Here is a 12,324-nt window from a genome sequence, read left to right as displayed (position 1 = left end):
GTTTCTTAAAATGTTGACAAATTATTTTTATATTATATCATAGAAAAATATAAACAAACCCAAAACAAAATGTAAAAAAAAAACATGCCTTATGTGCAAGAAATAAAAACAAAAACAAACACAGTTTAGTTGAAAACTACAACCTAAAATAAGATGGTGCTCTGGGTATTTGTTCGGGATAATTCTTGTCTACTGCTAAGACAGACAATGAGTCATTAATATAGTCAATCTGTGGGGTTTTACGGACACGGCTCAGAATGACCAAACACAGAAAAACCTGTTTGCTCATGCTGCCCGTGTCTCCTAGCAGCTGCATGGCCACGGAAATAAGAGGAGAAAAGAAAGAAAGGAGGAGTGGGGCAAAAGAAACTAAGGAGGAAGAGTGACAGAGTGCTCAGCTGCACACCTCCCACTCTTTCCTTGTAAACTGAGAAATAGCTGTGGGCACAGCCAGAGAGTGGCTAAAATACTTCCCTAGTAGTTAACATTCTGGTGGTGAGTCAGCACACACTACCTCGCTAAGTCCAGCAGACGTGAACTCGAGCATGAGATCACAAGATTGTTCGTGACTGTATGTGCCATTTAACATTTATACGATAGTCAATAACTTAAATAAAGAGAACAAACTTATAAACCAGTCACCTTATTAAAAGAGGCACATTAGTTGACTCTTAATGATGAACCAAATGATCCCACAGCCTATTTAAGCTCCAAACCACACAAACTTGTGACCTTATTTTGGACACTTTGAACACAACAAATTAATCACAAAGAATCATATCATGGGAATTCCCATTACATAATAAACAGAAAAGTCTCCTATTAACTAAAGCTGGAAGAAACACACACCCTCTGGTGGTGTGCTTTGGAGCGGCAGCTAAATTTATTCTAGGAAGCCATCTTCAACTAATGTGTGGACTCTTTGCCACTACAAATCACACGAAGGAGAAATAATTCAGAAAAAGACAAACTTCTTATGTTATTTCTTCATTCTGAAAAAATATAAATAATGAAATACTATTATTATGGATTTTTTCACAAAGAAATCCAAACAGAAGTATAATTGCCCCCTCGAAAAGTCCAGCTGTCCAGAGAAACAACACTTTCTCTGACACTTTAAAAGGACTTATTAGTAGAGATGTAATTAGTTTTTGAGACATAACTGCCTTTAAAAAAAAAAAAAGAAAATTAGTTGAAAGTATACTTTCAGCATGGAAATTGATCATTCTTGTCTACTTTGTCTACAATGTTTTGCTATGTTAAAAGTTAAATCAGGAAGTTACCAGTAGGAAAATGTTAAACAGACTAAAAAAGACTTAACTCATTTCCACGTTGTTAAAATAAAAAAATATATATTGTGAAAGAAGGAAGAAACTGTCTTCCTTAATTAGAATCTGCTATCTGTGCAAAAACGAAAGGCTGACTTTACAGTTACAGGACACTAATATTGAAACACACTTCTACCAGGAAAAGGAATATAAACTAAAACCAAAATACTCATGACTGTGTCACTGTGTTAAGCCTGCCTAACAAACATGACATCAAGTGAACCGTTTAGATTTCCAAAGGACAAATTGGCTCAAAGCAGGAATTTTCATCCTCATGTCCTCTGTCTCTATCCCAAATTTAAATTAAAATCATACCAACTTGTATCTTGGAATGGGAAAAATCCAAATTCTTGCTATGGTGCGTCATCATCAAGTATATGATATACTTCGCTTAATACTAATGCTTTTTATTTATATTTCATGTCAGATGGTGAATTACAACACGTGATTTCAACTGAGTACCCCGTGCTGACTGTCAGCATAAACTGGGATGAGACTCTCATAGTATAACGTTGTGTAGAAATACTACAAAAAATAAAACAACATACAACAAAAATCATTATAAGTTGATCTGCTTTTATCTATAACAAAAAATAAACAACTATTTAGTCCAACTGTTTCCAAACATTTTTCATCTGAGGTATCTTGGCTGCGGCGGTTATCTTGATGCGAATGTATAGACCTAAACATTTAAAATGATTACGTCTATTCTTGCATTTTGCTGTACCCAAAACAAGGTTATATAAGGTGTCTGATCAGAAGGGCTGTCAGCTTTGGGACCTGGTCTCTAAATTGCTGCTCAAAAGACAATCTGGTTTTAGCTTTTGAACTATGTTTTAAAAAAGAGTCACCTTAAAAGTTGTTATGCTAGGAGTGTTCCTTGAGTTTCCAGACAGTATATGCCCTGGATTTTTGTGACAAATTACTTCCAAATTACCAAATGTATCTTTTTTGTGACTAAAAAAGATACATACAGCAAGATCACCAGCAGTGATTAGATTAAGATAAAAACGATGAAAAACTGTCAAACAGAAGAAATTCATGAAAAATTCAGAGCCGCTCTTTTTTTCAGTACTTTTTCTGTATGTGTTACAAAATAAAATAAACTGAAACAATGTGAAGTTGGGCACTGTAGCACAGAAACAGCTACAGAGTGGATGGTTGTGGCGTCATTAGAAGTCAACGCACTGACTTGGTTGTAAATCGGGGCAGAAAGTTCAAAGAGTTTTTCTGCTTACCTCTGCGCCCACAATCTTCTTCCTGTAAATGCACAAAGATACTCAGCATGACTTTTGTGCTTATGGCCACATAATTTTGTTCATCTGGATTTTTGTTGACTCACAGTAATAAATCAAAGAAAACCTTGGCATTTACCGGGAAGCAGTGCAGGCTCGACTCTGGTGGGTACACGATGAAATGCCGCAAAGTGAACCCAAACCCCAGGGATGTGCGGCGTAAGCGCACAGTTTTGGGCCTCGGCCAAGCAAACGGCTCCTCCTCTGTGGCGTACTGCACTGCAGGACAATCAGCCAAACTTCGCCTCTCTGCAGAGTCATTCTGGACAGAAAAGAAAGATGAAGGAATTATTGAGCATAAAATCTTTCTGATTTTTTTAAGACAACTTTATTTTGTAAACAAGAGCTCTTAAAAAGATTAAAAGCTGATAGCAAAACTACCGTAAATATATGTTTCAGGATGAACATGATTTTTCTTGGTAATTTGTTGCAAGCTAAAGCTGCTAGAAACACTTTTTTGTGAAATCAAACAAACTCTGTTTAAATACTTTTACACCAATAGAACATGTCACTGTCAGTTTTTCTATTTGACTTGCTGAAGTTGTAGTTGTTATTTAATCAAAATAGAACTATCCTTTAAAAAAACAAGCTACATTATGCTCTGGTGAACCATATTAGCCATAAGGCAACTTCTTAGAATAATTTTTGGTAAATCCAATTATATTATTCATCTTGTTTTTCCCCCCCTCCCTCCTCCTCTTAATCAGTATATGTTTTGTTTTTATTTTAACTGCTCCATCAAATGTTCATTCTTGATTATGAATGACTGCAGAAAAAAGGATTAAAGGAGTATACAAGATCACACAACATTGAAGAAAATAATTGAAACACAATCAAGTGGAACAGACATGTATTTCACTTGCCAGTTTCACTCACAAAGAAGTGATGTCCACTCCTTTGTCTTACTAATGTTTACAGTAAGTTCCCAGCCCTCAGGTTTTAAGGACACACACTCCTGTGTTTACAGTCTATTTATAGCCTCACATCTTTGTTGTTTCATGAGTAGGAGCAGAAACAAATTCACTCAAATTTTCCCACAACAGGATTTGTTCAGGTATATTTTAGATGTTAAACCAAAAATAAGCAGATTCCCTCCTCAACCCCCAACCAGTCTCAACTATTTCTCCCAACCCCCCAGAGGGACAGACCTTTCCCCACAATGTGATGAGGAATTTGCTGAGCTTGCATTAATTGTATCTCTGTCTGTGGCTGAGATATTTGAGTGAAATGTCAAACCCAAAAAATGTGCAACATGCTGCAATAACTGAGTAGATCACAACCAAAGATTTCATTAGAGGTTTACCTGCTTATGAACATATCAAATCTGCACAAACATGTTTCAAGCAAGCAAGACTAAATATGTTTCCCACCTGTTCCAGATCTAACAGGAAGCAAAAAATAAGTCAAGCACATTGAACAGGAACAGTTGGCGTGCAGAAACTTAATAAAAAGAGAACAGTAGTTCTCACACTTACTGAGTTAATGCAAATATAGTCTGCGCCTGGAGGTGTGTGCCGTGTCAAAGCAGGTTTTAATAAACTCATCGCAGCCTAACTCGGATCTTGCAGTATTTCTGCTTTTCAGCAGCAAACTTCTGAAAGGAACAAACCCTTTACACCAGAAGTGACAAGTTTTGCTATAAAGTATATATGAAGAAGCTCGAATGTGCATGCCTCTGAATAAGAACCAATTGTTCTGCTAAGCGGGCTGGGAAAAACGTCCTGCAGGTGCAGCTGCCATTAGTGTGTTTTGATGAAACTCGCAAAACAGGTTTTACTGTGTATAAACAAGCTTCGTCTATTCGGCAACTCTGGCACTTTCAGATTTAAGCTTGTGCCTGTTGGATCCCCGAGTGTCTTTAAGACAGAGCAAACACTGAAATCCATCCTTAAACTAGTACTTGTGGTGAGGGCTATACATCAGCAGGATGTCAGAAATGCCTGCACCGATGCCCAACACGTCTCCAGGGTACGCCGGACCTACAATACTGGATCAGATTTAGAAGGGAGTGCAAAGGGTAATTTCCACTCCTCTGATCTTTAGATGCGGACAGACAGGGGCAGTGGGCCTCCTCGCAGACACATGCCTTGCGGTGTTGGCATTGCCACTTGCAAAGTTAATACTGTTGTGACATTCCAGGTCAATAAATTCCAGAACTGCATTTCTCCCGTGGTTTCCTCTTGTGTTCAACCGAAGTAAAGTACCACGGCTATAGTTAGAGAACAGATTGGTCCCCTGGGACAACCTGAAAGAGCAGGCTGAGACGGCGTGGGAAGAGGTCAAAGAAAAATTTGACAAAAAGGAAAAAGCTGACTTGCTACAGAAAGGAATAAAAGGAACTCAAACATCAAAAGGACACGCCTCTCCTTTCCTGTCCACAAGTGAATGCCTCTCAGTCATTCATGAATCACTAGAATACCAGAATGATATTTGTGCTGGGTGAGGCAGCTGGGAGAACATTTGTCCCTCAGCTGGATGTCTCTTGAAAATGAAAAGTGATCTGCTCTATGTCAGAGTCGATGCCACTTCACAATAAACACACCTTCTAGTGAAACCATTCTTTATACTTTCAGTAAAAAACTTCACATGGATCTCTCAATTTTAGGTGATTCTCTAAAAACATGTTGTCATGTTTGAATTAGAGTGCAACAATTACAGACCTCCAGTTCTTGTAAAGCTGTGACTTTCAATTTCTCTTTGGTAATTACAAGTAGAACAACAAGTGTCTAAAATAACATTTTCTAGCTTCTCATGTTGGTAGTTAAATCTTTTTATTAAAAGCAGAGGCAACACCACCAGGACGTGTATAACAGAGCAATAACTGGACAGAATAAGGTAAAATTATAACAGGAGTTACACATTTAAACTTCCTTTAGTCTCCTAGATTGATGTTTAGCAGGATTCGCATGGTTAGCAGTGGTAACTTAATCATAAAAATTTATAACATGCATTTTTGTCTCTGTATGACATTTTTTAAGAGCATGAATGCTGAGATTAAAACAACCTGGTGGGCTGGTCAAACAGACATCTTTGTTAGTTTGACAATTTTTAAAAACATTACACATCCCCTTGGTTAAAACGGAGGATATTAGAGCTCCTGTTTTAAATACATATTGTAAAGTCTTAAGGGCTACATGTTAATAGACTGGGCTGTTTTCATAGCTTGCCTGAACAATAATGAAGGAATGATGGGTTAAATGTTTGCGGTACTGTACTTTATGCTTACATTTAAAAGAACTTTACAGAAGTTAATCTTCGTCAAATGCGAAATGTTCCAAGCTAATTCCTCACCACATGCAGCCATTTAAAGAAAGACTGTAAAGGCTGAGATTAAGGGAAACCAACCACATCAAAGCCACTTCTAAGAATTGGATGATTTACTGAACAAACACAGTTGTTTATATGCCACACATTTTAGTACCCAAATACAGGGTACACTGACAAAAACACAATTTCCATTTTACCCTTAATTTAAAGCCCTACAATCCTTTTGCACACAAAAGTTCTGTTGATGTTATTCAATTACACATCATCACGTCACATGACATCAGACCTGATAATGCCACAACCTGAAATTGTGAGGAAACTTAGTTCTCTGTTAGTTGCTAAATTCTACGCCACATCCCAGTTAAACCGAGCACCATGCTGTGAAAAGCCGGGGATAATGGTACAGAGGGCAAAGCAGGGATAATATAAACTATATATTTTTTAATACTGTATAAAATATAACAATTATATTTTATACAGAATTATTAAATTCAGTTTTAAGAATGATTTTTGTAACATTTTCACTCTTTACAAGCAGTAGAGGAGCTCTCCACATAGTCCTGGATAGTTTGTTTTAAAGACCACTACATTACAAAAAAAGTTACTAAATGGTATTTTGTTTTAAGTAATTTAAGGGGGGAAAAAAATCACTATGTTGGAGATGTTTTGAATAAACGAATACCAAACACAGATGCTAAACATTTTTCTAGGCAAAATTAAAACTATCCAAAAGCAGCCAAAATCTGTTTCGACCCATAAAGGTTAAAACTATTCAGAAAATGTAAGCAGTAGTGTGACAGGGCAGTAAAAAGCACAGACACTGTGCTAAAAACACCAACTTCTGTCAAATGACCTGAGGAGCACGCCGTGCTCGCCTTATCTGTTCAAGGCCACCCGCTCCCGCATCTCTCAGTAACATTTGCAGACGGATTTGATTCATATCAACATGAAAGTGTCATCTGTTTGTTCCAGCACACAGCTTTGGTTTCATATTAGCTTCTCTGTCCATATCTACTATAAACTACCCAGGTCTGAAACAAGAGTTTTATGCTCAGAATTACCATGAATAGTTGATCAACCATTCCCATGGTAGGAGTTGCATCCTAAGTTGAGTCACGTATGAATAGGCAACAATTTTGATTAGATTTTGAACAAGGTGCTGGTGAGGGTAGATAAAGCTGAAGACATGTTAGTTCTTGTTGTTGGAACACCAGCTTGGAAATTACATGTTTCATCTTTGGGCTACTTGTTCCTGGCCTCTTGCAGAGCTGGGAAAATCACACATTTATTGCAAAATCTGGATATTCTTCCATTTTTGTTTTTTTTTTAATTTGTCATGGAGGCTAAACATAGTGATAACTAAACAAAAGTTATCACTGTAGACCAAACAAAACACAAATGCTGACACTATAATGTAAACAATGTAAGGTGGAGCTCTGGCTTTCCATATATTTTATAATGTTGATAAGTAATTAGATTAAAATTAGAATATTATATTAGACACATGGGTACTAAAAAAAACGTCGACTTTTGGTCCAAAGATTACCTTAACTAACATCTGCCTACAATGGTTTTTGCAAAAGTAATAAATTACTAAGTGTAATTCTAAATTGGATCTTATGCTATTCCATAGCATCACAACATTTACAAAAATATTGTAAATGACCAACTTATATCTTGACCTGAAACCTTGGTTGGTAAAAAAAAATGTAATTGCAACCAACCAAATTGACTGTGACTGTTGATTAGTGACTTGCTGCATCAGCTCTTTCTGCTTAGTTTGTCACTAATGATTCGCCATTCCAAGATTTCATGAGTTATCTATACCAGGAGGGAAAAAACATCACAGGCAAGTGTTTCACTTCAAAGAGTTGGCACAACGAGGAAAAACTGAATCACGCAGGGCATCTCTTCTGTTTTCTCCAGAGACACTGCACACACAACCTTAACACAACAGGAAGTAACAGACTTCTTCTATCCAATTGAGGGTAAATTTGCCCTTCCGATTGCCATCAGTTAGTCATGCATTGCCTGCACAGAGGCTTCTGTAAAAGACAGCCATCCTAAATGAGACAAACAATGAGATTTAATGAAGCTAAGATTGCTGGGACGAGATTGAGGGCAGGGGGAGGTCAATATCCCTCCTACAGTTCTAAATATGGATTTGGACTTCCTAATCTGCAAGAATCAATTTAAGTCGCTGTGCATTTCTATTGTTCTACTGGAAAAGGAAAAGAAGGTATTACTCAATATCAAAAAGCTGATTATGAACAATTAAAAGTTCCAGTTGAATCCTAAAAGTCAGCTTGATACAGTAAATATAATAAAGCAGCATAAAAAAACAGAGATATCCAAACAGTAGCAGTTTTATCAGCACCTAATCTGAAGATCTGTGGTCTTTGTTTAAATACCAAGCACTATTCAGCTGATAAGCCAGACAGATATGTTAGTGTCAGTTGTTTTTTTTCCCAGAGAAAAAGAAAAGAGGAAAACAAGACAAATTCCTTAACAAATGTTTCTGATACAAATCAAAGACAATAATTTTCAAATCTTATTCAAAATTAAATGAGAGCATGAAAACTCTCAACTTTAGAAAGTCGACCAAACTCAGCTGGTATGAAAAAGCAGTCAAATATTTTTCTGTGAGCCATAGCGAAGCTGTGATTTTTTAAGACCTTCATCATGTTAACAAAGTTAGCTCCTGAGAACTGCCAAACCGAGCGTTGTTTTGTTGGAGACATCACGTCTCTTACTCCTTGTTTACAGCTCAGGCAAAAACATGCTTTCTACAGAGGGGGGGGAGGGCATGTCAGAACTTATTCTGACTGATTTCTATCACATTTCATTTCCAAGACATATTTGTAAATTTGTCTACTCCTTGGAAAATTCTAGTTATTATTTCATCCACAATTTTAATTTTCAAAACTCCCCCTGAACCGAAAGCTCCAGGGGATTTTCCAGATCAAAATTAGCATGAGCGGGTTAAGGCCATAGTTTGATTAGAGAAACGACTGAAAGGAGGATTTTCTCAGACTGAACTAAGGGTTTGTCTTTACGCAATTACAGAGCAAACCCCAGCATTCTGAAAGATGCTTATTTATGCCTGGTGAATTTGTGTGATGGGGTCTGCTATTATGAAACTTAACATTTTCAATTCACGGACAGTAGTATTCTGTCTGCAATTGGGTATAAGAACCAAGTCTCTCAAAAATCTGTGACTTAATTCCTGGACCAGTGACCTGGATATTCACGACAATATGAAAATCTGAAACAGGTGACACTTTCAGAGGAGCAGATGGTGTCCCTGTCTGGTATTACACGGGCTACATCTTAAAAATCTGAGGCTTAAACAAGCAGCTCCACTGTCGGTTTGTCCGCCTAACTTCATAAATCATAAGCTTAAATAAATTTTTTATCTAATTATAGTACTTCTTTTCAATGTGTTAATCTACGCTGCAGACTAATTCAGATACAAACTTGTAATCATGTCTAGTTTTTTAGGAGTGCTTTGTAGGGCTACATGATATGGGTAAATCTTGTAATTACTGCGATGATGAAGGCAGTTATGATTTATGTCTATTATCTTCTTTCCCTTCTTTCTCATTTGTGCTTCCTACGCTCTGTGACCTTTAGCATTTTGGATAATGTTATTTGTGTCCGGCATGAACATCTGCTGCTGTGAAACTCTGTCCAACTGTGATTAAGTATTATGCTAGCATAAAAATGCTTTGAATCTATTAGGCAACAATTATTGCACTCCAATCTGTCCTTTGAGAAATAAATATTGCACACAAATATATTGTATTGATCATATATTTGAATTATTTAAGTGATTGCGCTGCATCAGGGCTTTAAGGGGTAGTTTTAATTTTGGCTGTCATGTCTCAAAATGTCTTTTTTATTATTATAACTTTTCAGTTTTCCAAAAGGTCTTTAGTCCCAAAGTTATGTTTTTGAGATAAACAGCAAAAACATCTTGCAGAATCAAAAATAATTAGAAGCAAAACTTGCATCCAGGAAAATCAAACTATCAATACTGATGTTAGGAACAATATATTGGCTCTCACCTCACAAAATGAAGACCTTGCTTGTTGCTGCTCATCTTCTTCAAAAGTGGGAGCCCAACGTGATGCCATCATTCAACTTCAATGGAAATGTTGCTGTCCTTAAACGCCCACATTGAAAAGCTCCTGAAAAATCCAAGAAAAGATGTCCTGTTTGGATTTACACCTCCATGGCGGCTAGCTCTCCTGGTCCATCTGTTGAAGAAATAAATTACAAAGTTAAGTATTTTGTTTAATTTATTAAACTTTAAACTTAAAAATCGAATGTGCAATCCTGACAAGCCACACTATCTGAGACCTGGAATGGACTGGCTCCCAGTGAGAGACACTGGGAATCTGGGTATTCATAAAGCAGAACATCTCTGTTTGAGATTGAAATTTATTAAGTGTTAGTTTAGCTTTTAGGAAAAAGGAAATTAAAAAAAACTCTCTGTGCCATTGTATGAAGAAATAAGTAAACAACTTGACAAGAGATGCACCAGCAATTGATTGATAAGTTGAAGAATTTTATCAGCTTTGATTGTTGTTCAGAAAGTAAAATGATGGATTTTTATTTAACACGTAAAATTTGGACCTAAAAAAAGGCAATTAGTATCATCCAGAAAAAGTCTGATCAGTTTTTCTATGAATGTAAGAAAGTGAAAGAAAATAACTGCTCCACTGGACAAAATGAGTAAATAGTCAATGACATGGTATATGGATTAGATAATCAAATTACAAAAACTGTTCCTGTAATTACACCAGATCTTGATTAAACAGCGAGTCTAACAATGAACTAGCACACCAACAGAACAATTTCATTTTATGTTTTTCCGCTTGTTTAAAAGTATCTTTGCGACAACAGTAGGGAAGATTTGCTTGAATGTGGAGTCTGAACATTTTGACATTTTTCATGTCCCAAAAATGTTTTTCTGTTGTTTGTTTTTTTTTTCCCCAGAAGGTTGCAAATTAGTTAGTACATTGTCACTAACCAATTTCATTATTTCATATGTACAAATAAACAAAGATCCAGTAACCTATTCAAACGTAAAGACCAATATTAACCAGGTTATTTTAACTGTGATTAAAATAAATAAACAGAACAACTCTACATTGGTTAGCATCAAAACGTATTAAATACGTATTCAATCTCTGTATTCATAGCAGTTGTTATTATTTACGTACATTACGGGAAGTATCGGAAGCCTTTCTATAAAATATGCATTACGATACTGATCTCAGCTCTAAGTAATCCAACCCAACACAACCACACACACCATTGAGCATGAACTGGGCAACATTTACAGCCATATTTAACCCAAAAGCTGAATAAAAACCTTACGGGAGAACAAAACATGGATGACCAGGTCAGGCTAATGAATGGCCAGCAACAAGTGGACTACCAGACGCGAGGCAGGGCGGAAAAAAAAACTGTGGATGACTTTAAAACTACTTTACATAGTAAGTGTGTATAAAGTAGAAGTTCATTTTGGTAGTTATGCTGTCTTCAATAACAAAACGAGTTCTGTGTTTAGAGAAGCCGTATCGTTTTTTTTGTCACTATGAGATCGATAGAGTACGAACGTAGCGTGTCGAGCTGTTGTTCTCCAGCGCTCAACAAAAGACGCCTTGGATTTGTTACTACTCAAAAATTACCTTCAAGGAAAGTACAGAGGAGACACCACACAACCATTTAGAGATTTAGTATACAACTACGTGTCTGTGAATTGAGAAAATAAACAAATAATACAGCTGCGGCAACAGGCTGCTAGCGGTTAGCATCTATGCTAACATGGTTGGAGTTAACAAAGTTACCTGTGTAGTTGAGAAGCGTCATAACAGGAGTCCAATTGAGGCAGCGGTTGTCCTTAAAAGCGGGTAAAAAAGCTAAACACATCCTGTGTGAGTTTGTATTTTTTCAGAAACTGTCCAAAGAATCCATACGTCAGTATTATCGACTTCCCGGTGATTAATCCAAACCCAATGAGTGGAGGCGCATGGTGTAGTTTTGTGGCTGGAGTTTTTTTTTCTTTCCAGCTTTCCCGACTCCCTGGGAGTCCACCTTCAGTGAATAGGGCACTCTCCACCAATCACAGGCGGCGTTTCATTTGAGCGACCCAATCAGGTAGGGGCTTACGGAATGTAGTGGTTTCTCTTCAAAACTTTGTGTTTTTAATCGTTCCTTCAAAAATAATAATAAATAGATAATAAAAAAAGAAAAACAAAACGAAACTATGAATGCCAATAAACATTGGCGTGCTGTTTAAAAGTTCTGTACTTACTGCGAATATGCTTTGTAACCACAAACCGCTGTAGTTTCTACACACAAGGTTGAAGAAGAAATCACATGCTGTGTGGTTCAGTGTGAGGTCGAGTTGAGTATTTTGATGC

General features: G+C 36.8%; 1 protein-coding gene across 1 annotated transcript in view; it reads right to left on the bottom strand.

The window, feature by feature from the left end:
• Positions 1-11,970, bottom strand: part of arhgap21b (Rho GTPase activating protein 21b) — a 33,467-nt gene extending 21,497 nt beyond the window's left edge. Inside the window, exons 1-4 of the mRNA XM_055033004.1 lie at positions 11,749-11,970; positions 9,958-10,149; positions 2,703-2,885; positions 2,567-2,588 (exon numbers count right to left, since the gene is read on the bottom strand). Of these exons, the coding sequence (XP_054888979.1) occupies positions 2,567-2,588; positions 2,703-2,885; positions 9,958-10,029 (277 nt within the window). The 5' untranslated portion in view covers positions 10,030-10,149; positions 11,749-11,970. The remainder of the gene's footprint in view (positions 1-2,566; positions 2,589-2,702; positions 2,886-9,957; positions 10,150-11,748) is intronic.
• Positions 11,971-12,324: the final 354 nt, after the last annotated feature.

The sequence above is a fragment of the Poeciliopsis prolifica genome, unplaced genomic scaffold, assembly GCF_027474105.1.
Source record: "Poeciliopsis prolifica strain line A6 unplaced genomic scaffold, Auburn_PproV2 SCAFFOLD008, whole genome shotgun sequence".
NCBI classification, from domain to species: Eukaryota; Metazoa; Chordata; class Actinopteri; order Cyprinodontiformes; family Poeciliidae; genus Poeciliopsis; species Poeciliopsis prolifica.
The sequence above is the reverse complement of the archived record's forward strand: the minus strand, read 5'-3'. Positions and strand labels throughout refer to the sequence as shown.